The sequence below is a fragment of the Rosa chinensis genome, chromosome 5 (assembly GCF_002994745.2).
Source record: "Rosa chinensis cultivar Old Blush chromosome 5, RchiOBHm-V2, whole genome shotgun sequence".
In the NCBI taxonomy this organism is placed as follows: domain Eukaryota; kingdom Viridiplantae; phylum Streptophyta; class Magnoliopsida; order Rosales; family Rosaceae; genus Rosa; species Rosa chinensis.
Window position 1 is genome coordinate 21,365,816 of NC_037092.1, and position 26,308 is coordinate 21,392,123.

At 38.0% G+C, this 26,308-nt stretch overlaps 3 protein-coding genes and 2 pseudogenes across 4 annotated transcripts; all 5 read right to left on the reverse strand.

Annotated features, from left to right (window-relative positions):
- Positions 1–1,600: 1,600 nt before the first annotated feature.
- On the reverse strand, positions 1,601–2,842 carry LOC112166387 (probable glutathione S-transferase). Its single transcript, XM_024303230.2, has 2 exons — positions 2,435–2,842; positions 1,601–2,321 (listed from the first exon to the last, which is right to left on the reverse strand). Exons 1-2 carry the CDS (start codon positions 2,747–2,749, stop codon positions 1,986–1,988), a joined length of 651 nt encoding a protein of 216 aa, XP_024158998.1. The 5' UTR covers positions 2,750–2,842; the 3' UTR covers positions 1,601–1,985.
- A 3,420-nt stretch (positions 2,843–6,262) lies between these two features.
- On the reverse strand, positions 6,263–7,031 carry LOC112166994 (annotated as a pseudogene).
- Positions 7,032–10,886: 3,855 nt separating this feature from the next.
- On the reverse strand, positions 10,887–18,003 carry LOC112166995 (probable glutathione S-transferase parC). 2 transcript variants are annotated; one of them, XM_040519790.1, is made up of 11 exons: positions 17,676–18,003; positions 16,397–16,619; positions 15,461–15,944; positions 15,196–15,350; positions 14,996–15,052; positions 14,242–14,289; positions 13,854–13,961; positions 13,625–13,754; positions 13,414–13,509; positions 11,900–12,729; positions 10,887–11,436 (listed from the first exon to the last, which is right to left on the reverse strand). In XM_040519790.1, exons 10-11 carry the CDS (start codon positions 12,212–12,214, stop codon positions 11,098–11,100), a joined length of 654 nt encoding a protein of 217 aa, XP_040375724.1. In that variant the 5' UTR covers positions 12,215–12,729; positions 13,414–13,509; positions 13,625–13,754; positions 13,854–13,961; positions 14,242–14,289; positions 14,996–15,052; positions 15,196–15,350; positions 15,461–15,944; positions 16,397–16,619; positions 17,676–18,003; the 3' UTR covers positions 10,887–11,097. The 2 variants fall into 2 exon arrangements, with proteins under 2 accessions (XP_040375724.1, XP_040375723.1); XM_040519789.1 differs by having other exon boundaries at positions 16,397–16,702.
- LOC121049167 lies at positions 13,278–17,977 on the reverse strand (annotated as a pseudogene).
- A 5,178-nt stretch (positions 18,004–23,181) lies between the features above and the next one.
- On the reverse strand, positions 23,182–23,793 carry LOC112203410. The gene has a single exon (XM_024344380.1). The coding sequence runs from the start codon at positions 23,791–23,793 to the stop codon at positions 23,182–23,184; it is 612 nt and encodes a 203-aa protein (XP_024200148.1).
- Positions 23,794–26,308: the final 2,515 nt, after the last annotated feature.

Consider the following 26,308-nt stretch of genomic DNA (forward strand, 5'->3'; position numbering starts at 1 on the left):
ATACTATATATGAAGGGCTTGGTCAAGCCCCATTTTCTTTTTTTGTTGTTGTTTTTTTCTTAATTGGAAATTTTTTAAAAGTATATAATATGATTAGAATAACTTTCTTTTAATTTCCAGTGCAAGTGAATTGTTTAAATGCTGTTCTGCGTTTGAGAATTTTACAACAAAGGGAATCGAAATTAAAAAAGAATGATTAATTTCAGTTTACCCCCTGAGGTTTGGGGGTGTCATCATTTCACCCTCTCTACTTTTAATTTTGAATTTTTACCCCCCAAACTTTCCAATTTCAATCAGCCGTGTCCAATTTCTCATATTCCGTCCAAATTGGACGTCAACTCTGACTATCAGACCCACTTCAAGGGCTAAAATAGTCACTTCAAGACAAAATTTAAAATAATAATAATAATAATTTCTTCTTCTTCCTTCGATCCTCTTCTTCTTGTCTCTCTCATCTCCTCTATTCTCTCTCTTTCTCACCGCCTCACCACCACCATGGCCCCTGATTAAGACGACTCTCCTCTTCCTCCCTAGACGATGTCGTTGACGAGGACGACATTGAAATCATCAACTCCGCCTCTCATTCCTCCATCTCTAATTCCCTCCCCATCGCCATAGCCACCGATGAAGTTACTGTAGATAGTGTCCAGCGGGTGCTTGTTGTAGTCTGCCGGAGTACAGATCGTGGGAGATTGATGGTCTGCAACAAAATCTGAGCCGTCAAAAAACAAAGCGGTAAGAGAAAAACTAGAGTGAGAAAGAAGAACAAGGAGAAGAATGAGGTACCAGATCTGAGGTCTTGATGAGGCCTTCGAGGCGCAAGTCGTGCTTGATGTTGTGGCGGTGGAACTGGATGCGATCGGACCAAGGATGACCATCCGATGGCTCCAGCAGGTGCTTGATCTTGTCATTGTACACGTCTAGGGCTAGAATCTTGTGCGGCGTCTCCGCCATCAGCTTCTCGCAGAGTGGGACCCAATGAACCCTCCTGCTCCAATCATGCATATCGTCATCGGCTTTATCTGCTTGCCATCCAGATCTACTCTCCCCGCCGCCGACGCCATTCTCTCTCTCTCTCCCTTTCTCTATACGACGACGTTTTGATTCTTAATGCAATGGTGGATTGGGGTGAAAAGAAATGAGGTGGAGATTTTTGGGGTTCCGAAGTGAAAGAGAGGAGGAGGAGGAGGAAGAATATGGAAGTGAAAAGGAGGGGTCAGAATTTATTCATTTCCGTGGTAAGTGGTTGCAATTTGATTTGTTGGTGAATTGTGTAGTGATTGAATTCTGGTGTTGCAGTTTGAGGAGTTTCAAGTAGGTTTTTGTGGATTTTGGGCGATGGGTTTGGTTTGGAATTTTGGTTGGAGTTGATTTCAGGTGGTGGATGTTGAGGATTTAGCTCCAGAGTACTTTGTTTTTGATGGAGAGGGACGGATCGACACCGAAGACAAGAAAGCAGTCGCTGGTGGGATGAACGGAGGAGCTGACATCACAGCCTGAATCAGAGGAGGGTCTTTGGGGCTGCCCGTCAGAGATGAGAGAGACAAGAAGAGGATCAAAGGAAGAAGAAGAAATTAGTTTTTTTTTTTTTTTTAAAAAATTGTCTTGAAATGACTATTTTAGCCCTTGAAGTGGGTCTGATAGTCAGAGTTAACTTCCAATTTGGACGGAATAGGAGAAATTAGACACGGCTGATTGAAATTGGAAAGTTTGGGGGGTAAAAATTCAAAATTAAAAGTAGAGGGGGTGAAATGATGACACCCCCAAACTTCAGGGGAGTAAACTGAAATTAATCCAAAAAAAAAAACCGAATGTGGAGGGCTTGGTGAATTGCCCGTTATTGTACATGTAAACAACCCTAAAGTTTAACCAAAGCTTCATAAGAGGTTGAAACATTAAAAGCAGAAGAAGCAACGGATGATAATCATCACTTGCTTATTAGTTATTATGCCCTGCATGCTTCCTCCGATGCCATCTATTCTATTTCAAGCCTTTTCCATGAATTGCACAACGAAGTCATAGAGCTTTTGCTGGTCAGGAAGAGACTTGGACACACTCTTCTTCTGCATACACCTCTTCCCCCAAGCTATGAATACTGGGTGCTCTGCCTCTATACTGAAGTTGCCAAACTTCTCGTACACGGAAAGCCAACCATAGCTGGGAACGAGTGTCACGTCCACGAAACCAAGAGTCTCACCCCCAAAGTAAGGCTTCTCTCCAAGTTCTCCTTCCAGTAATTCAATGCAATCAAGTAGGCCGTTCTTTGCTGCCTCCTGTTCTTCTCCTTTGGTCATGCATACCTTCCTCCCAAAATCAGCAACCTGCAAAAACCATAAAAGAGAAAAATAATAATGGATTAAATAAGTAACTAACCTGAAAACACTAGACCTAAACCCATCAACATATTTGTACGTATCACGAAACCAGTAACTACCTTTTTGTCAACAAATTCGGCCCAGAACCTGGCTTGGGATCTGAGATAAGGATCAGAGGGCAACAGTGGAGCGTTGTCATTCCAAGTTTCGTCAATGTACTGGAGGGCAATGAGGGATTCACTGACGGGTTTGCCATTGTGAATGAGAACCGGGATCTTCTTGTGAACCGGGTTCGACTTCAGCAAAAGTGGGCTCTTGTTCTTGAGGTCTTCCTCCTTGTACTCGTGCTTGATGCCTTTCTCAGCTAGAGCGATCCTCAGCCTCATCCCAAATAGACTCGGCCAGAAATCCAACAACACAACCTCATCTGCCATTGAAAGGTTTTGATGATTTTGATCGATGAATATAAGGGTTACAAAACGAGCTAGCTTAGATATGAAGCTTTAGGTGGTGTGGTAGCTACTGTCCATTCCATGGGAGTATTTATGCACAAAATTTCCCAATAAAGAAGGCTAGTAGTCAATGCTCCATTTCTCCTTACATTCTGCAGGATCCTTCCAATCAGGTGCGGTTACGTCACTGCTCCTGGCATCAAATCTATAACTAACAATTTTATATATATATCTTGGGCAGGAAGTAGATCTGGTATACTTCTTGGGCAGGAAGTAGATCTGAAATGCTATTTTCCTTCCTTTAAGAGGAGTGGGTAAAATAAACAATAAAAAAGGACGAGGAGTAAGAGAACTTTACTACCGGAAGCATCGATCACAGAATCACAGGTGAATCACACTGAATACTAGCTATATATACGGCTATACTAGTAAGTCAATCAGGCATGATTTTAATTTTCTAACCAAATAAAATGGACCTCCTTCATGTAAATCATAACGTGAGTATGTGCAACTTGGTCACACCCCATATGATCTTCCAAAAGGGAAGAGAGAGAAGATAATAGAGAAAGAAGATCGAGCTCTAGTTGTTATGATACAAGGTACGGGGTAATTTGGAAAGTTTAATGAACAAAAAAGAAATGGGATAATGACCAATAACTACAAAATGAAATTATTAATTACCAATAGCAAAATCCAAAATACTGAGTCCGTGCGGCCATAATCGTAAAGAAATAACTCTCAAGTATTCAAAAAATTACCAAACATGCCACTGACCAATATAAACCATTTCTCCCAAAATCAAAGCGATCCCAAAATCTAAACCGTCTGAACTAAATCAACATCTAGGGCTCCGGTGAATCTAGGCGACGAAGCAAGGGCGCAAGCGCGACCCCAGAGGTGAAGCAAGCGGGCGACCCTGGCGGCGAAGCAAGGGGGAGACTCGGCGGCGAAGCAAGGACCCGATCCGGCGGCGAAGAAGGACCCGATCAGGCGGAGAAGCAAGCTCGCAACCCCTGCGGCGAAGCAAGCGCTCGACCCTGCAGAGAAGCAAGGGCGCGACCTCAACGGCGAAGCAAGCACTCTACCCAGCGGCGAAGCAAGCGCTCTACCCAACGGCGAAGCAAGCGCGCGACCCGGAGGAGAAGCAAGGGCGCGACCCCAGCAGCGAACCAAGGGAGCGACCCCAGCAGCGAAGTAAGGGCGAGACACCGGCGGGTCAGTAGCTATAGTCTTGAAGGTCAGTAGATAAATTTGTAGTTACTGAAGGTCAATAACTATGGTCTGATTTTTGTGCAATGCATTCAACACTGTCGAAATTTGATTATGTTTAGCAGCTTTACCTGAGAAATTTTGGTTGAGAAATTCTGAGGGTCAGTACCTTCAGCCTCGTGTTGTCATAGTCTCTCCCTCAGATAAATGATTTTGGTTGAGAAATTTTAATTATTCTCAATGGTTGAGAAATTCTGAGGGTTAGTAGCTTTAACAAATTAAGAAATTAACATTTAGGCTATTGAGGGTCAGTAAATCTATGTGTATTGCAATCTCATTTTTATGTGTAGCTAGGCGGTGAAAATTGATGTTATGTGGCTGATAATAGTACAAAATGAATTGTCTGAGCTTATTGACAGTCAGTAGCATTAAAATGCTCCAATATGTGCAATCTATGATGATTGAGTGTCAGTAGCATTAAAATTCTGCAATATGTGCAATCTATGATTATATGGACCCTCTAAAGATCATTAGCTTTAGTTTCTGAGGGTCAATACGTTTAGTTTCTGAGATTTCTTTGTTCTGATGGAAAATGATGAGTTCTGTGACCAACAATAGTACAAAATGAATTGTACGAGCTTCAGTTTCTAAGAGTCAGTAACCTTAGCTTCATGATTTCACTAACCCTATGTTTATTGCAAGCTCATTTTTATGTTTATTTCTAAGGGTCAGTAGCTTTAGCTGATTTTATTAGGCTCTGTGGATATTTGATCTTATTATTGCTGTTAGTCTTTATTTTCTGCTTGAAATTCTAGTCATTGATTTGCTGCAACTGTGAGTATCTTTTGATTAGGTCTTTTGCATTCTTATAAGGTATAATGGTTTTTTAATCAAATTAAGGGTCAAATACACTATTGAGGGTCAGTATTCATATATTTGCATTTATCATATACAGATTAATCGCAAATGGCAAGGAGGAAGGCTGCTGCAATAGACAAAGAAGATGTACCGATTGAAGAACATGAGAAGAACCATAGTGGAGAGATTTCTTTTATGTGTATACAAACAATCCAATAGGTTAATCATTTAGAATTGCCTCTAGAAACTGGAAAGAACTGTAATTCGTGCATGTCAGAATGATACTGAAGCTCAGTACATTAAATCTGCAATGCCTTAGAATGATACTGAAGCTCAATACATTAAGTCTATATAGAGGTTATTTTGGTAATTTACTAGTTAACAGAATCAATTCAAAAAATGGCCGCATGGGCCTGGACATTGCACATGGTTCAGCTACAGTACCGCAAGGGAATTGAAAAAAACAGGCTTTGCTTGTGGTAATAAATGGGATAAGATTGTATCTATTGGTAATTTGCTAAAAAGAAATCAGGAGTGTAGATATTACTAAAAAAAAAAAAATTATAGGTCTGTCAACCACCCTTTTTTTCCGGATCAGCGTAAATTTGATTATCAGTATCTTCCAATCTACTCGCCTTTTTTCTTCTAAGCTGTCTTCTTATAGCTCTTGGTTGGATTTGTATCAAATGACGGCTGGTTAAGTCTAACTTTTTGGTTACAATACATGAATTTTAGGAAGAACCACTCCAACTTTTACTCAACATTTTCTATTACTCGTCTTTCTTTGAGAGTTTTTCTAAGAGCTGCCTTAAAAAGGTTGTTCCTATAGCTCTTTGCTGATCGAATTTGTCTCAAGCTTTAGTGCAACAACTTATCTATCAAGCTTAATTCAATTTTCGGGAGAACGAGATATTATTTATTCTTGGTTGATGCATAGTATAATTGAGATTCATACTTAATAACCATGACCTCACCTCAAATTTACGCTGGGTGACTTTGGTTATAATTTATGGTGAGATAATTATCTATCGCTTGAAGAATAAATCAAATAATTAAGAAGAAAAGAAAAAAAAAAGGAAAAAAAAAAACAATCTTCAATCAGTGAAGAAGGGGAACTTGGTAGCGCGGTGTGTCTAAAATTGGGAAAATCAAGTTGTTGATTAAAATAATATTCAATCTTGATATATTGGTTGGAGCTAAAATGAGATAAGTTGTCATGTCATCTGTGAAATTTAAATTTAACACAAGCCAAAAGATATATCCACTCGAGATGTTCTAAAGCAATAAGTACTCAAAATGAAATTAAAAGATAATATTCAAGTCCCTCTTCTCTATAACAAGTTACAATGTCATCACAATTCTAATAGCTTTTTCTTTGCTGATTGATCACTTGCCCTTCATCCTTCCTTGGGATCGGATGCCATCTTTTTATTCCAAGCCTTTAAGTTTCCTCAATTGCACAACAAAGTCATAGACCTTATCCTGGTCAGGAAGAGACCGGGACACGCTCTCCTTCTGCAAACACCTCTTCGCCCAAGCAATGAAGTCTGGACTCTCTTCCTCAACACTGAAGTTGCCAAACTTTTCACACCCGGAAAGCCAGCTATAGAAAGACACTAGTGAGACGTCAACGAATCCAAGGGTCCCACCCCCAAAGAAAGGCTTGTCTCCAAGCTCTCCTACTAGCAATTTAATGGATTCAAGGAAGCCCTTCTTTGCTGCTTCATGTTCATCTCCTTTGGTTGTCCATACCTTAGTCGCACAATCAACAAACTGCAAAATTTTAAGGGTTAACTAAGAAATTGACATCAAAATGCTTAACTTGATTCGATCGGTAATTCCATCTACATGTTAATTCCTACTTGACACAAAATCAGTAAATTACCTTTTTGTCAACAAAGACGGCCCAGAACCTGGCTTGGAATCTGAGGTAAGGATCAGAGGGTAACAGTGGAGTAATATCATTCCAAACCTCGTCAATGTACTCGAGGGCAATGAGGGACTCACAGATGGGTTTGCCATTATGAATGAGAACCGGGATCTTCTTGTGATGGATTGGACTGCAGCAAGAGTGGCCTCTTGTTCATCAAGTCCTGGTCCTTGTACTCGTACTCGATGCCTTGTCTGCTAGAGCGATCTTGACCCTCATCCCAAAAGGGTTGATCCAGAAATCCAACAAAACAATCTCATCCGCCATTGAAAAGGGTTTGAAGATTTTGAATTTTTAATCGTTGCGAAAGTACAAGCTTAGATATGAAGTTTCAGGTGGTCGTAGTGTCTTTTGCATTCGGGTATTTTATGCACACAATGATGTAGGACGAGATTTTAGCCAATTTCAACAAAGAATCTCGAAAAGAAAGAAGCGTCTTCACATTAAGAAGAATAAGTTGAATATTGGAAATTGGTATTCAAATAGGCTTCTTAATGATGAAATTAATCATAAATTACTATTTTGGATATATCGGGATTCTCGAGCAAAATCTTGATTGGGATTCCAAGCGTAATATTCTTTAGTATCTAGGATTCTATTTCTGATTTTTATTTAATCAGGTTTAATTAGGTTTCCTAGTTTTAGTCTACAATAAATTGTTCTTTATGTTTTCTAGTTGTATTAGGTTTATGCTATGTGCCCTATATAAGGCAACTCTAAGATTGTAATTTTCATTCAAGTTATCAATAAAATATATATATATATATATATATATATATATATATATATTAGAGAAGTTTCTCTATGTTTCTTACGGGTGTGTCCGTAATTGCTAGTGGATTCTAAATCATCTCATATGGCTTTCGACGCTTGATGGAGCCTCTTGCTATCGTGTTTGGCAGGATCTTGCTATAGACTTTGTGTTGGGATTACCCCGTACCCAAAGGGGTGTGGATTCTGTGTTTGTGGTAGTTGAGAGGTTCTCCAAGATGGCGCACTTTATAGCTTGTAAGAAGACTGCTGATGCTTCCAATATAGCCAAACTGTTTTTCAGGGAGGTGGTTCGTTTGCATGGAGTGCCCAAGTCCATTACTTCTGATAGAGACACGAAGTTCCTTAGTCACTTATAGATTACGTTGTGGAGAATATTTGGAACAACTTTGAATCGTAGCAACACAGCTCATCCTCAAACTGATGGACAGACAGATGTTACTAACGGAACTTTGGGTAACATGGTTCGGAGTATTTGTGGAGATAGGCCCAAACAATGGGATATGCTTTGCCATAGGTGGAGTTTGCTTATAACAGTGTTGTGCATAGTGCAACAGGGAAGTTACCATTCTCATTAGTTTATACTGCTGTTCCTCGACATGTGGTTGATTTAGTGAAGCTTCCTAAAGTTCCTGGTGTTAGTGTTGTTGCTGAAGGCATGGCTAAGGATGTGCAGACTGTTAGAGAAGAAGTTAAGACCAAGTTGGAAGAAACTAATGCTAAGTATAAAGCTGCAGCTAACAAACATCAAAGAGTTAAAGTGTTCTAAGAGGGTGACAACGTGATGGTATTTCTAAGGAAGGAGAGGTTTCCTGTTGGTACCTACAACAAGCTGAAGCTCGAAAAATATGGTCCTTTTAAGGTGCTGAGAAAGATCAACGACAATGCTTATGTTGTTGCACTTCCTGAATCCATGGGCATTTCTAACACCTTTAATGTGGCTGATCTGCATGAGTTTCGTGAAAATGGGGTTCCTTATCCTGAAGAGAACTCGGGGTCGAGTTCTTCGGAGGTGGAGGAGACTGATGTAGAACGAATGGCAGTCCGAATTGAAGAACAGTTCGATCATGCAAAAGGAGGAAAACCCAAGTTACTATTGCAACTTTGGCATTCGGTGTCCGATTCGCGATTGCTATAGCTTTCCAAAAAGGGAATGATGCCAAGAACAAAACTCGTCACTATGCCACGACGTGTGGGCTTTCAGGGTCGTTTAGGGCCTCAAAAATGCAATTTACTGTTTTTCAGAATTTTCGGTTTCCTAGTTTGTTTTGGATTTGTTTTATTTTTACCCGTGGGCTTTAAGGTTTCATTGTTAGTCGCCCTAGGGTTTCTTTTCTCATATATAAGTAACCTTAAACAGCTGTAGAACCTATCTTTTTTATCATATTATCAATCAAATTGAGATTTTTCTTTTTTATCTCTGGTGGACTCTATAACATTTGTTTTAGGTTTATTGCTTGTAAACCTAGGTGATCTTTCTAACTGCGTCACACAATTTTACAATAAAGAAGGCTAGTAGTCAACCTTCCATTTCTCCATTTTATTCTTGGGCAGGAAGTTTAGACCTCATCAATTTATGCCATTTTCCTTTCTTCGAGAGGAAGCTATAAAGAAAAACCAAAGGGGGAATCAGAGAATTTTAACAATAAATTGTCCCCTACACTTTCTAAGCAAACCACAAAGGAAAATGACTGTAGGGAGCTTGGTCACTGGTCACTAGCTCACATAGAGAACTTCAAAGTTAGAACACACAAATTAAGCACTTGATCTAATTAATAAAAGAGACAGATTATCTTTGCTCAATTAAAATCACTTGGTCATGCTCCCAATCTTATAGTCATAGACCTTTTTTCTGGTCAGGAAGAGATTTAGCAACACTCTTTCTCCAAGCACCTCTCTTAGCCTATGTAATGAATTTTGGGTGCTCAGCCTCCACACTGAAACCAGCACCACGAACAGCGGTTTTGATGGTGGCTGAGTGCACCCAAATACCAATTTCTTCAAACGTAATCGAATTCGAAAGACATTTCCATACCTCGTATGTCATCATCGGCAACTGGAGTCACTAGAAAACTCAAGAAAATTGCCGAAAACGACAGAAAATTCTAGGCTTTGAATTGATTTCATCGAAGCTCGTTGGTAGAAACCCAAGCCACAGGCTTGGTCACGATGTCAATACAGTCCTAAAGCCAGTGGTCCACCGCTGGGAAATGGCTGGACAGAGGAGATACTATGGTTTCCTTCGCTGGTTGCCAAGAAATAGGTTGCATGATCTGAATTTTTCTGAACTCTTCTGGACCGTTTGATCTTATCTTATGGTATTTATAGAAACAAATCGACGACCACAATGAAGAGGTGTTGAATGGACACTCAAGATCGCACCGCGACTACTTTCTCATATTTAAAAAGAATTTATCTGTTTCCAAACTTTCAAAAATCGTAGAAATTAGCTCGGGTGTCCGAAAAAATTTCATGAACTTGCCCTAACACATATTTTACTATAGATTTCTCAAATTAAAGACTTCTCTTCAAGGGAAATTCAGAAATATACCCCCGAGATCACTAAATTAATCTCGAACAATTTCATCCCAACTCCTCACTGGGCTCACATAAACCCAAATGGTCATCATCATGGCCTAAATTATTAATTACTTGATTCATAGTCATGTTCTTTATAGTTAACTAATCACTTTATCTAATAAACTTCTACTAATTTCTGTCCATCTCAATCTTTTTTGTCCTAGGAACATTTCTAAAAAGCTGGCCATAAAAGCTTGTTATAGTTCATCTAGCTTATCTGGATTTTGTAAAACCATATAATTGCTCACAACATATGCACATCAACTCGACAATAATCAGAAAAGGATCAAGACTTACCTTAAGCAATTACTGGCATGGATTCCATCTCTACAACTGCACAACAACGATCACTTAGAATATAGCCTTCTGTTGGTTACCAACCTTGCTTCTCAATGGACAGAACTAATGCAATAATCATGGTGGCAATAGGGACCAATTCATCTTATTTATATAGGTGACTTAACCCTCAATAAGCTTCCCATTAAAGCATTCCTTATCGGATTAGGTTTCCTAGTTAGATTCCTAATGTAACACTTCATTGTAGTCTTTCTTGCAAACCAAGAATTGGATTACTTACCCTAATGAATTGATACACTCTTTCATTAAGTTACAAGTATTGATTTATAGTTTATGTCCATGTTGAACTAGTTTTGATATTAAACTAATTATCAATTTACTATATGTTAATGTGTGACAAGTCCATGTTGATTCTAACAGATTTGTCCCAAACTTTACTCCGACAACATATCAATCAATCTTAAAAATTCAGGATAATGATCTGAGATATTGGTTTTCGCTTTCCTAAGCATGAATCTATTCTATCATAAAGAAAATACGTAAGATGGCAATATTTGTCCAAATTTGTACAAGGAACCAAACCACAAAGAAAATTACTTGACTTTTCTACAGGGGTCTGGTCAAGTGTGCTTTGATCGTAGATGAAGATAATTTACCACAAAAGGCTCATAATCGATAGAATTGATTACAGGTCTTGATCGACTGATAACTTGGTTAATATGCCCCCAACCTTAAAGTCATAGATCCTTCGCTGATCAGGAAGAGACTTTGACACACTCTCCTTCTCCATGCACCTCTTAGTCCATGCAGTGAACTTTGGATGCTTGGCTTCTATACTGCAATTTCCATATTTTTCAAACACAGAAAGCCAGCTATAGAATGGAATAACTGCCACATCCACAAACCCAAGAGTCTCACCCCCAAAGAAAGCTTTGTCTCCAAGCTGTCCTTCTAACACCCCAATGCAATCAAAAAATTCCTTCGCTGCCTCATGTTCTTCTTCTTTGGCTGCCCATATCATCTCCTTTGGTTCCACAAAGTTAATTTGATGGTTATATTGGTTATCTAAAAAAGTCTTTATAGTAATCAAAGTATTCTATCTAATTGATTCTGAATTTCCTACGTATTTACTATTTCTGTACTGATATTGTGCTTACATTATCGTATAATTCAAAACTCATATTTTGTTAATACTGTGATTTTTCATAATAATTAATCATATCCAAAACTTGGTCATAGAGGCAAACTTGATTACAATAGTACTTAAATATGAATCCAAGAAAAATATAACTAAATCTAAATCTTATTGTCTGATTAGAGTACATAACATGTTAGTTTATTTTCTGATAACTTAAAAGTTGGAATTGTCTAGCATAGCATCAAAGTGTCTTCATTATTCAACAAAAACCATAAACAGATCGAAAATAGAATCATATCAATTTCCCATCGATTCAATACTTTCAAAAACAAATTACAAGGCAACTAACCTTCTTGTCAATAAAGTCTGCCCAGAACCTGGCTTGGGCCCCAAGGCCAGGATCAGAGGGCAACAGTGGAGCCTTATCGTTCCAGACCTCATCGATGTACTGAAGCGCAATGAGGGACTCACAAATCGGTTTGACATTGTGAATGAGAACCGGAACTTTCTTGTGAACCGGGTTCATCTGCACAAGTAGTGGACTCTTGCTCCTCAAGTCCTCCTCCTTGTACTCATACTCGGCCCCCTTCTCAGCCAGTGCAATCTTCAACCTCGCCGCAAATAGGCTCGGCAAGAATCCCAATAACACCACCTCATCCGCCATTAACTTGAAGATTGATCGACGCAGTTCCAAATTTTAACTATTAAGTGCGAGAATCTAGTATGGTCAACAAGTTCAAAGTAAGGAAGAAGAAGTGATTGACTGGCTTGGCTTTGGTATCTCGAGAATTATCGGTTTGGGATTTCAGATTCTTCCACGCACGTATGTCACTGCTTTCGTCAACAAATCTTTAAACTAGAAATTTTGCCCGCGCTTTGCCGCGGGTTTTGGAGCTAACACAATGTTATTTAAGGACATGAAAGATTCCATGTCCGAGTTGCAGCTTATGCTAAGAAACCAAAACATTTAATAAGGGCAGCAAATTACATACCTATCATAGATAAATTTTATTAGCACATCTGAGATAAAGTCCTCAACAGTGAAAGGACTTTATCCCACAATGGCTCAACTAATTACATACCTATCATAGATAAATTTTATTAGCTCATCAGTAGCCACTAAAGCTGGCTCACCTAATTTGATGGCTTTGTGCAGATATTTTTGGTTCACTGGTAGTCCTGGAATAAATAGGAAAAAGCATGTGTCACAATCAATTCTCATACTAAATTCCCATGAGAAAAAAATATACTTAAACACATAAAATAGCAATTAGCATCACAGACATTCTCATTGACCATAAAAAAAGGAAAAAGAAAATTTAGAATATTAGCTGCTTCAAAGCAAGAAACTGTGCCACAAACCAAAGGCTACAGATGTCCAACTGAAATCTATTGTCCAAAAGTAAAATCTATCAGCCAAAACCTATCCCCGGCTCACATTTTCCTTTCTAATCAACTATTACATAATACATCAGTGTCCTTGTACTGTCAACTTCTAATTACAACATATACTCGTAAGTCTACTTGCCACAAATCCCATCACAAACAAAACTAAGAGAAGAAGAATATATTCACACACACAACCAGAAGACTATATCAGCAGCATATATTCACTCCCTCACTAACCAAACAGAGCTCCACATACAATCAAATCCCTCAAAACAGATCGAATCCGAAAAATCAAAACTATTTGAACCCGATAATAATGATAGCGATAGTGATTTGAATCAAGCAATCAAAAAAAAACCCGAAAATTCGAGCTTATGTTCAAGTTCTAGTTTCTAATCACATCAAAAAGCAAAGCAATCAAAAGACACAGAAAACCTAGATGGATAGAGAAGAGAGAGAAACAGATTGGCATACCTTGTAAGCTAAGAATGCGCAAGTTTTGTTGCCATTGTTACTAATGGCCTCCTCAAGTTGGAGTTGATATCTATGCTTCTCATATGCTTTAGTTTCCTGCAAAAGATGATGTTGGTAATGAGATCAAAAGCCAACAAATTTTGTAATGTTTATGACCGAGTCTCAGTAAAACAGAGATACAACTAACTGGGGGAATAAGTATAGTACTTACCCCCTATCGGAGCACCTTGCTGTGTCTATGTTTACGATATCTTTTACAGGAGATGTTTAATTTCATCATCGAGCACTGACTTGTTCAATTGTTTCTGAAGATTCTCTGAAACCTCCTCCATCGCTTATGCCTTGATAACAATATATAAGATCAGTAAATAATTCAACTCAAATCAATATGCTATAAAAGATCAAGCAAACAAATGATAAAAGAGGTGCTGGACATATACCTCTAAAGTGTAACCGAGTGAACTCTAACCAATGATAAAAGCCAATGCCTCAGAGTTCTCATTTGGACTTATCCTCCACCTTCTCCAATGCTTTAGCTTCAAGGGTTTCTGAGGTCATTATTATTTGTTTCATTCCTTGTCGAAGCATATTGCAGGCATATTTGGAAGCAAGATAAAGAAAAAGAAGCATGTGACTACATTTCAAGAAATATTCATATACAATACAGTGCCCTTTGAGTCTCTTTCACCAAATGTATAGATTGTGTTGTCTCCATCTATTATTCTTATTCATAAAGTAGGTAATGACACACACACACACATTTAATATTCCTATACACCAAGTAATAAGCCCCAAAATCATAATCTAACCACAATCTAGAAAGCATACCTGAAAGGGGGATACTATGTCAGATCTATTGCGTTGGAAATGCCCATGCTGCAAGAAAAACATAGAGAAGATAAATTAAACATAATAATAATTTCTAAAAGATAGACAGTGTAATAACCCGGTTCAACTATGATCTACAATCACTAAACCCCAATCATCATAGTAAAAAGAAACTGAAATAATTCCAAAATATCTTAGCTCAGAGTCACCAAGTTCATTGATAAAGGAACCAAAGACAAATATCACTTTTCAGAATCCTATAACCAAAGTATAGATCCAAAAATAAAAAAGAGAATAAATTTTGTTTATAAGATTGTAATATCCAGATAATATCTACCCCCATCATATGCAAAAATAGTTTGATATATGTAGGCTGGAGTCGACCATCTCATTGTTTACTCATCTTATCAAAATCAACCTTATTATTTTAAAACATATTGAAAGAGAAAAGGATTAATTACTAATCATAAAGCAAAAATCTTTTCAAGAGAAACCGAAAATCAATAACACATGATAATAAAAAGAAAGGCGAGTATATTCATAGCTCCAATTTTCACTAAGTTGAACCTTCATAGCTTCAATTTTCAGAAGATTATAAATAGCTGAGACTCGGAAAATCATTCGTACCCACCACCCAAAATCGTCCCCTTCCTCCCCATATCAAAACCAAATAATTCCAATAACTGATAAGAAAATTATGCATAGCACACAATTTGATGAAAGTTTTTCAAATTGCCAAAGATCAGAACCTTACCTTGAAACCATTCCAACGTTGCCAAGAATCCTCAGACGCAAGTACCCAACCTCATTTCTTGTTAGAGAAAAACATGGAAATTGTTAGCAAATCAATACTCTGTTTAATCAAAACCTCTGAGCCCAAATCCTAATTAATGACATATCAAGATTTACACTAATTCTGAAGAAATTTTTTGAAGAAAAAAATCAAGTCGATACCTCTCAAGAAAGCTCATCCCTGAGCTTATCCATGTAAGGAAAATTCAAGCTTGAGCACGAAGCACCAGACCTCTCACCCTTCTTCTCATCTTCTCATGTTTTCTTTTCTTCATTCACAACAACAATTTCAGGCTCTACCTTCTCTTTCTCACTCTCTGCCCATCAAAATACTCAAATTTCAGTAAAAAAGAACAATGAAAGAAAAAATTGAGCATTTAAATTTCAAAATAGGGAAGAAATAAAAAAAACCCAAAGTGGTTTGTACCTTCTTTTGTAGTTTCTTCATTATCACTACCATTCTTCAATTAAGAACCGGAAGTTTACCAATTGAAAGCGAAACTAAATGGATGTGGGACCATTCATCTAGTTATCAATATGCAGTGCAAAACTGCTCTAAAAAGCTATATTCAAACACATTAACAATAAAGTAAAGAGTATATGCAGCGAAAAAGTGCCTAGTGTAGATACTGCAAACATTTTCAAATAAAAAAGAAACCAATATGCTATGCAGTGAATAACTTCTAAACAAAGATCATTATAAGTGATTAAAACAAACATCATGAAACTCACTCAGTTATTATTCAATAGTATGTAAATGTAAATTTAAGTGCGAACCAAATGAAATAAAATTGAACGTTTTAGTTAGCTGGTTGAAGGTCAATAATAATTGATGAAAGTGTAAGGTTCTGCAAGCTTCAATCCAATTTCAAACTATGGTTGATGAATTGATGCACGACAATTCTGAACACCTGAAAAGAATTTATCAATCAAACTACAAATCTCCAATAGCTAAATATCTGTAGTTTAAGTGTATTTCAGAAAAACAAAGGAAAGATTCAAACGTAACTGCTATTGTTGCAATCCAACTTAATAACCGAAATCAAAAACTGGAGAACAAATGTTACAGACTCTTAACAACTGTGAAATTACTAAAAGACATTGATTTATCAATCAACTTATACACTTCTATACAGTAATCTAAAAGACATTGATATATTTGAGTAAGAAGTTGACTACTATCATACCAAATTTCAATTTGTAAATCAGATTCGAATTTTTCTTTCTAGTTGAAAATATGTGTTTCTGGGTTTACAAATCCTATTCAAGCTTAAATTCAATTGAAATAAGAGACCCACAGTTTATCATATGCATAATTTAAAGAGAAAAAGCCGAAAGAAAGTGATTGATTGATGATACTAACTCAGTTTCTATGGAGGTTGACGTTGATCGGAGATCGCAACAGTGGAGGAGCTGGAGTCGACGTAAATGGAGAGTTCCCGAAGCCACTCGTGAGTCAATCTTATGGCTTATATACTCAGACTATGAATAGTACAAAGGTAAATTGCCAGAACAGTGATTAGATAGATCTAGAATCTGATAGATATTCTTGGCGTTTCCAGTCTCTTCTACTCAAAAACATGATTCTGAAAATATAGAAGACCAACGCATTGATGGGCGACTGTAATTCACGTAAGCACCAAGGGCAAAATAGTCATTTTCTTCGGGTCTGAATGAACAGTGCCACGCCCTTTAGATAATAGATAATTTCTTTTCTTTGAATAGTAAGATTGAATAATAATATCCTATAATATAAATAATTATAAAGTAGGACGATTTGATTCTTTTTTTTTTTTTTTTTTTAGAACGGGAGATCAATTAAGCAGCTCCAAAACAAGCCCAATGAGCTGAAAATATAACTCTGATAGACAGGTCCAATCAGACAGATAAAAGAAAGGAAACTTAATTCACATCTGTGCTCAAATAAATAGCCAGTACATAAAAATTAAACTTTAAAAAGCTAAAAACCAAAAAACCAAAAAATAGGCCCAATAAGAGCCGAAAACTAAAAACTTAATTTGATTATGTTCTTTTGTCATATCGTGTCATCATTCTAGCCTTTTAGGACAAATGGGGTAAGGACTGGTGGATCTCATCTTTAGGTTTGTTTTTTCGATAGGATTATCTTTAGGTTTGTTGGCAAATTGGACTTCTTAGAGACTTGTAATGTAATGTATTCTCATCACTCATAGTTGGAAATTTCCAAGAGTTCAAATAGCATGGAGTATAGAGGAATATTATGCTTTTGGTCCGTGTATTTTGATGAGATCAATGCAGTTTTGATCCTGTTTTGAGTTTTGTAATTTTAGTCTCGTCATTTTAGTCTTTGTAGTTTTAATAAAAAAAAAAATTAAAAAAACAGTGTTTGTCATGTTTTAGTTAACCTATCTATACTCATGCTTAAAGGTGGAATAAACGTTGAGCTTGAAGAAAATGACAAACATGACCATTTGCTTTAGTGAGTCTAGTCGTTCTCTTCTCATATTGACAAAAAATTGCAAAGACTGTAAATTCAAACGTAAGAACCAGATTACAAGGACTGAAAATGCAATTAGTTTTTCAATTTTAGAATTCCTCATTTTTTTTCAATTATAACAAATCACAGTGATAGTCCAAGCACAAATTAGTAAGCTTTAGGGTACCTTTTTGTCAACGAAGTCCGCCCAGAACTTGGCTTGGGATCTTAGGTAAGATCAGAAGGCAACAATGGAACCCCATCTATCCAAACCTCATCAATGTATTGAACCACAATGAGTGACTCGGAGAGGGGTTTGCCATTGTGAATAAGCACCGGCACTTTCTTGTGAACCGGGTTCATCTGCAAGTGGGCTCTTGTTCTTCAAGTCCTCCTCCTTGTACTCACCCCTTCCTCAGCCAGTGCTATCTTCACCATCGCCACGAATGGGCTAGGCCGAAAGCCCAGCAACACCACCTCATTCGCCATTGAAGTCTCGAATAACGATTAATGTAAGTTCAGTTAACTTAGGTGGAGCACAATGTGTATGTAACTGTGAGTATTTATACTAAAACTCTAGATCAAGCAAGAAGTGACCAACTAGCTCGGTGCCTCCAGCATTATACATTGATTCAGAATTGTTTAATACCTGGAGAATTGAATTCTTTTTTTTCTTTTTTTTTTTGGGTCTGGGAGAATTGAATTCTCAATTCCTCTTTTTCTTGCATAATACACATAACAAATCCTAGATTCTTCCACCCAGATATGTCACTACTTTTTCATCAACAAATCATGATTTATTTCGATTGAATAATAATTTTTTGTTTTATGAAAGACATTTTTTTGGACAATGGTCACTTTCATCACTCAAGAAACCAAAGATACATGTACATGCCTTTCAAAAAAAAAAAAAAGATACATGTACATGATATAAATTATAAAGCAGCACAGATGCTGTTGTGTTTCTAATATTCTTTTGTAAGAATATAATCAAGATGCATGTACCTGTCAAATTTATTATTAATTTTTCTTATTCTCTAATCCCTCAGATTTGTCGCTACTTTTTCATTAACAAATCATGATTTAATTAGGGGGGGGGGGTGAAATTTGCACACCCAAAATTACAAATTGCACACCCTCTTATTTTTTTTAATAGTATTTCATATCACATTTGTTTAGACTTCCTGTACTACCCTAAAAAAATCAGAGTTTTCTTTTTTCCTTTTTGGGTTCTCTCTCTCTCTGTGGCTAGCACGGACCCTGTTACTACTTCTTCATGCTGCTTAGATGAGGAGACCAAAAAAGCAGCATGAGTCCTCAATGATTGCAAAGAAGCACAAGATGCATTAGTGAAATGAAACATATGCATATGCCACAAACCAGAACCCATGACCAAGACATCTGGGTAGTTTCGATTCCGGTTGAAACCCGCAACCAGAGAAGTCAAATTGAGAGCATAAAGCTTGAACAGAAGAAGTCTAACCCGCCCAAAAGAAGTCTAACCTCATCCCAATCTCATCAACCACAATATGATAATCACTGTGGCGCAGCTCATCCCGAACCGTGTCCATTCACTCTCAATCGAGAACCAGAGCGAGCAGCAAGTCAGCGACGAGCCTGGCCTAAGAGTCGCCGGCAACGACGACCCAAGATCCGTTGAGGAGATCGGCGGCGTCGAATCGGCCGAGGCCAAGCTTGTGGTAATCGAGGGGGGGGGATCAGAATCGGGGGAGTGAGTGACGTCCCAAACGAGGTCGTGGAGGTGGGAGAGGCAGGAGTCGTGGCGGTTCTGGAAAACGACGACGGAGGAGACGATGGTGACGAAGCCGGTGACGAAAGGGAAGTAAGGGGTGAGGTGGATGCCGATGGCGAGAGTGATGAAGAGGGCGCCGCTAAAGAAGAGCATCTTGTTGCAGCTGAGATGATAACCGGCCATGCCCATTAGAACTAAAACCACAACGCAAGCCGCCAACACTCCCAATTGAACTGCTTCGATCTGTTGGGAATGAGAACAAGAAAACAAAGAACTCAAACACAAGAACTGGATTGAATGACTTGATTCTTTATTGAATAACAGTGGTTATTATATAGCCTTACATGAACAAACAGAATAGCTAGAAAACAGCCCAGGCCAACAGAAACGTGGTAAATGCAACAAGAAATAGTCAAAACAGAAATCCCTAAAGAAAGTGTCAAAGCTGTGAACAACTTCCTAAAGACTAGGGACATATTAAAACTGAAATTAGAACCTAATCAGCAATGATACTAATACCTCCAGGAAACCAGAAAACCCTTCATTCGTTCCCTTAAACTTACTACAAATTGCAGTCAAGGAACCTTCCAAACACCCAGCTGCTCTCTTAACTTCAAAAAAGCATCAAGCTTCAGAGGTTTGGTCATCAAACCTGCCACCTGATCCTGACTTCCACAATGAACCAATGCAATTGTACCTTCCTTAGTAAGATTTCTCAAGAAATGGTACCTCACATCAATATGCTTGCTGTGCCAGTGCATCACCGGATTCTTAGACAGCTTGATAGTTGAGCTGTTGTCACATCTCACATATGTGCACCCTTCATCAGAATGCCCAAATTCCTTCAAAATCCTTTTTATCCAGAGAGATTGACATGCACACATCGCAACTGCTACAAATTCTGCCTCTATGGTTGATAGAGTCACTATTGGCTGCTTCTTTGAACTCCATGAAACTGCACCAGAGCTCAGTAAAAATACATAGCCACTTGTACTTTTCCTATCCTCCGTATCTCCGGCATAGTCACTATCCGTAAATGCAAGAAATTCACCACTTCCTCCTTTCTTGTAATGAATTCCAAAGTTTACAGTCCCTCTCAAATATCGAAGTGCCCTTTTTGCTACTTGTAGACGAAGCTTTGTAGGTTTAGACATGTATCTGCTTATGAGGTAAGTGACAAACATCATATCCGATCTTGTGGCCGTGAGATACATCAAACTATCCACCAATTGCTTATAGTATGTTTCATCCACTGTAATGCCATCTTCATCTTTGTTGATCTTGCATCCAGGAACTATTGGATTATTAACTGAATTGCTCTCCATCATACCAAACCTTTTCAAAACCTCTAGTGCATATTTCCTTTGGCATATTTAAATACCATCTGACCTCTGTAACACTTCAATCCCAAGAAAAAAACAGCATCTTCCCCAAGTCCGACATGTCGAACTCTCTCATCATGGAACTTTTGAACTCAGACAACATAATTTCATCATCACCAGTAAATATTAAATCATCAACATAAACACTTACAATGATGATCTTTCCTTCCCTGATTTTCTTAGTGAATAACGCCTGCTCGCTGTCACACCTTTGGAAACCTTCATTGATGAAGTGTGCTTCGATTCGGCTGAACCAAGCTCATGGAGCTTGTTTTAATCCATACAAAGCCTCATGCAACTTGTAAACTAGATGTTCGCTCCCCCTTTTCTCATACCCCTTCGGTTGTTCAAATAGACATTTTCCCTCTGCTCACCATGAAGAAAGGCCTATTTGACATCTAACTGAAAGATTTTCCAGCTTTTCTGTGCTACTAAAGCAATAATCATCCTCACTGTATCCAACCTCGATATCGGTGCAAAAACCTCTGTGTAGTCTATGCCATGCTTTTGTGAGTACCCTTTAGCAACTAGCGTTACCTTGTGCTTATCCATTTCCCCATGCTCATTGTACTTCATTTTGTATACTCACTTCACCCCGATTTTTTTGCTCCAGTCGACAGCTCAGTGAGTGTCTCTATGGAGTTGGTCTCACAGTCCATAGCAAGTCTCTAATTTGCATTCTTTACTGCTTCTTCGAAATGAATAGGATCAGCTGACACAACTAATGCCATGTCTGATTCATCTTCAGATAAGCCTTCCCTAGTAACATAATCTTGCATCCACATTGGAGGATCCCTCACTCTCTCTTCATCTTCACCTACTTCATCTCTAGTTCTATCTCCCTCACCAATCTCTATACAACTGTTTCTCTCCTCATCATTATTAATATTTTCACCTCCACCGTCACTTTCCATATCTCCCTCACTATTTTCTTCATTCTCACCCCATTCTAAGTCTAAAAGAATTTGCTTCTCATAAGACACATCCCAAACCCAATCCCACTGTTTTTCTTCTTCGAAAACCACATCCCTACTCACTACAATCTTCCTAGTGATAGGATCAAACAATCTATACCCCTTTGACTCCTCACTAACTCCCAACAAAACACAAGGAAAACTTTTATTATCAAGCTTACCTCTTCTCACATCTGGAATGTGTACATGAGCCAAGCAACCAAAGACTCGAAAGTGATCTACTGAGGGTTTTATCCCACTCCATGCTTCTTGCGGTGTGATATCTTTCACTGCCAATGTCGAACACCTATTTAGAACATAGAAAGTCCAATTCACTGCCTCTAGCCAAAATGTCTTCTGAATCCTTTTGTCAGAAAGCATCGATCGGACCATGTTCATTACTGTTATGTTTTTCCTTTCAGCTACACCATTGTGTTGTGGTGTGTATGTCGTGGTCAGCTGCCTCTTGATACCCTTTCGCTTGCAGAACTCATTGAACTCATTGGAAGTAAATTCTCCTCCCATATCAGTCCGTAAACACTGCACAAACATCCATGTGTCCTTTTCAACCATTATTTTGAACCTTTTAAAGCAATTCAATGCCTCTGACTTTTCAACTAATAAAAACACCCATGATTTCCGACTAAAATCATCAATGAAACACAATGTGTACCTATTTCCACTATTGGACTCAGGTGAGATCGGACCGCAAATATCGACATGAATCAGCTCCAATTTCTGACTTGCTCTCCAAGTGATTTTCTTCGGCATGGCATCTCTAGGTTGCTTGCCATTGATACAATCCGTGCAGGTCATGCTTGAGGTAGGAAATTGAGGAAGTCCACATACCATCTTCTTCCATTGCAGGGTTCTTAAACCTTTATAGCTCAAATGGCCATATCTTCTATGCCAAAGGTAGGAGAGGTCTTGAGAGCTTGTGTGAAAACATCTTTCTGGTTGAGCTTGTGCAGATACTTGAGCTTGAGTCTGTGCTAGTAGGATGAACATTCTGTTGGCGCTCATTAGGGTTTGAATGATTAAACCCTTCTCTGGATGGTAGATCTTACAAACTCCTCCCTAAATTAAGATTGCCAAACCTCTCTCTTGAAGTTGTCCTATGCTCAAGAGATTATTTTTGAGCTCTGGAACATAGTACACTTCATTGACAACATGATTAACTCCATTCAATAGTAGCTTCACATTTCCTTTTCCAACCATACTCATTCTACTATTGTTTCCCAACTTAACTGAATGTTGAAAACTATCATCTAAATTGATAAACATACCTCGATATCCACACATACGATTGGATCAACCTGAGTCAAGGAACCAAGCATCATTCTGTTTCACCTCATGCAATTCAACATACGACATCAGTAGCATCTCATCCTCTTCATTCAACTCTGCATAGTTGGCTTCCTTGTTCAACGTTGGACATTCATATTGGAAATGTCCAAGTTTATGACACTTGAAGCATTCCACCATGGCCCTATTGAACACTTGTCCTCTTCCACGACCTCTTCCTTTGTAATTGCTTCTTCCTCGGCCTCTTCCTCCAACTCTTTCATCATAGACTCTCAATGCTTGATCATCTCCTTCATTCTTTTAGAATTTTTTTTCATGAACGAGTAATGAACTCTGCAGTTCATCCACTGAAAGACTATTGATATCTTTCGACTCCTCGATCGAACAGACTATGTAGTTGAACTTCTCAGTAAGTGTGCGCAAGATCTTCTCAACGATCTTCACATTAGACATGTTCTCTCCAAGATTCCTCATGTCGTTTGCTACCAGCATCACCCTTGCAAAGTAATCTGTGACAGATTCTCCAAATTTCATCTCCAACACTTCAAAATTCCTGCGAAGGATTTGAAGCTGAGCACACTGTACCCTAGCATTTCCTTGGTACTTGACCTTCATGGAATCCCACAGTTGCTTTGCCGTCTCCTTCTGAGCAATTGTCTTGAGGATGGACTTGTCAATGGATTGGAAAAGATAATTCTTGGCCATCAGATCCTTCAACTTTGTCTCCTCCAAGGTTTTCCTCTGTGCACCAGTTAAAGCTTCTCCAGGTGCAGGCTCTGCATACCCTGTCTCAATAACACTCCAATACTCCTTTGAACGTAGGAGATTCTCCATTAGCATGTTCCAATGCTCATAATCCCCATTGAACTTTGGAATGCAAGGTTGCGCAAAGTTACTTGACTCTGCTGCCATCTTTTCACTTCCTCACTCTGTGTTTTGGAAATCACTCAAAAAGACTGCTGCTTTTTCTTTTCAAGCCCAGTAGGGGCTCTGATACCAGTTTGTTGGGAATGAGAACAAGATAATAAAGAACTCAAACACAAGAACTGGATTGAATGACTTGATTCTTTATTGAATAACAGTGGCTATTATATAGCCTTACATGAACAAACATAATAGCTAGAAAACAGCCCACGCCAACAGAAACGTGGTAAATGTAACAAAAAAGAGTCAAAACAGAAATCCCTAAAGAAAGTGTCAAAGCTGTGAACAACTTCCTAAAGACTATGGACTTATTAAAACTGAAATTAGAACCTAATCAGCAATGATCCTAATACCTCGAGGAAACCAGAAAACCCTTCACGACCAATGGGGGGAGGGAGAGAGGACCCAAAGAGAAAAAGAAAACTCTGATTTTTTTAGGGTAGTTTAGGAAGTCTAAACGGATGTGATATGAAATACTATTAAAAAAATAAGAGGGTGTGTGCAAATTTCACCACCCTTTAAGCCTTTAATTATTTCGATTGAATGATAATTTTTTTGTCTTATGAAAGGCATTTTTCTTTAGACAATGGTCACTTTCATCACTCAAGAAACCAAAGATACATGTCATGTACGGTGTAAATTATAAAGCAGTCATGTACGGTGTAAATTATAAAGCAGCCTTGGCTGCTAGCTAGGCATTTATGATTTATTGTTGTGTTACTAATATTCTGTTGTTATAAATTAAGGTGCATGCACCTCTCAAATTTTTTATTTATTATTATTATTGTTGTTGTTATTTTTATTTTTTTTATTTTTTATTTTTTTATTTTTTATTTTGTTCTTCTTCTTCTTCGTCTCTAATCTATAGGTAAAACAACAATAAAAGACTTATGTGGTTATACCATTAGACCAAATGATTATGAACTAATATTTTATTTTATTTTTAGTTAAATAAGAGGTAAGCGTTGTGGTGACCCTAAGGCCAGCTTTTCTGATTTGGTGAGATCGATCTCGTCCTGCGGCGCTTGACGTCTTGATGTTGTGTGGTCTACTGCCGGACTGAAGTTTTGATGCTATTGCTTGGGGACGGTTTCCTTTGGAGTGTCGTTTGCTCAAAGATCTAGCATGGTGATTTTCAACGGTCGATTTCGGTGCGAAGTCTCTGAAGCACTGTGGTCGGATTGTTCAAAGTTGTTGTGCTTTCCTGGACCGCCAATGACATGGCATGGGTTGTGCAGGTGCTGCATAAATGGCAGGGTGGGTAGTGTGATTCCGGTTATGTCTAATGAGTGGATATAGTTCTATGTAATATTGTAGGTGCGTACTAATCCATTTTTTGTCTATCTATAGATGACAGCAGTGTTAAGAGTATAGGTCAAAGTCAAAAAAAAGGTCAAAGATCAAAGTGATAATAAGCAAGTCAATATAAATACGGAGAATTTATTCTTTATTAATGTAAGTTGGTTACCTATTAAAAATTTAAAACTACCTAAAGAAAATTCAGAAACAGTACATCATCTTCTTCCTTGGTTTTCTAGTTTTCTTAGATATCTTGCTTTCTTCTACTTTTTATGTTTTATCATGAATTTCAGCAAGCGGAATGGTGTGTAATGACTATTTTAACTTGAGATGAATGATGTCGCCGATTTGGATTTGATTAAAAAACAAAACAAAAAATATCATTATATGGCAAAAGAAAAAAAAAATTGGCACTGTTTTCATTTCGTTCTTTATTTTTTCTTTCTTCTTTTTGGGAAATCCAATTTAGCAAAACTACAAAGTTCCTTCTCGATTCTAGAAAGGGTGCTGCTACCTCATTCAGCCATGTTCATCTCTGATAATCAAGAAATTGGGAAAAAACATGAAAGTTCTTCATTCAAGCTGTTCCTATCTTTCTCTTTTTTGAATTTGAGAAGAAAACTATATATTAACCCGTTAGGGGCGCATGATCTATCGTTATTAACACTGCATGCATGTGATTCCACATCATTTTGAATCTTACAGTTCGTACTGATAGATATGGAGAGATCGAGAGAGAGTCATAAATTGGCCTCACTTGTCACCTTCTCAGATGCCGTGCCGATTAAGCTGCTGATTCTATCCACACCCGTACGTACTGGTCCATCCAAAAAGGAAACCTTACATTTCGTACGTGCTAATCCACTTTTTTGGACTATACAATGTATAGTTCATTCTTATAAAGTTATTTCTTGTTTCTAGTTATGAGCTTTACCGATCGATTATACCAGATCTGATTAGGTGATTAATTTAGTAGACATGTATTCCCCGTAATCCACAAGAAAATCCGGGTGTTCTTACTCGTGAAGGTTCAAACTCATAATGTTTAAGTTTATAGTAGGTTTATGTATATTGTATGCGGAAATTAAACACGCTAGGTCAATATATTGTAAGGAATGTGGATTTGGTACGATATTAAATATTACGGATCGTCAATTTCGTATCTTGCATGGTACCCTCAAAACAGGATAACCTATAAGGTGTG

Excerpts from the sequence above, each read along its gene's own strand:
- LOC112166387 (XM_024303230.2), bottom strand. The coding sequence starts at position 2,749 with ATGGCAGATGAGGTTGTGTTGTTGGATTTCTGGCCGAGTCTATTTGGG. Across the intron at positions 2,322-2,434 it reads CCGAATTTGTTGACAAAAAG|GTTGCTGATTTTGGGAGGAA; the intron begins GTAGTTACTGGT and ends TGGTTTTTGCAG.
- LOC112166995 (XM_040519790.1), bottom strand. The coding sequence starts at position 12,214 with ATGGCGGATGAGGTGGTGTTATTGGGATTCTTGCCGAGCCTATTTGCG. Across the intron at positions 11,437-11,899 it reads CAGACTTTATTGACAAGAAG|GAGATGATATGGGCAGCCAA; the intron begins GTTAGTTGCCTT and ends GTGGAACCAAAG.
- LOC112203410 (XM_024344380.1), bottom strand. The coding sequence starts at position 23,793 with ATGGCAGCAGAGTCAAGTAACTTTGCGCAACCTTGCATTCCAAAGTTC.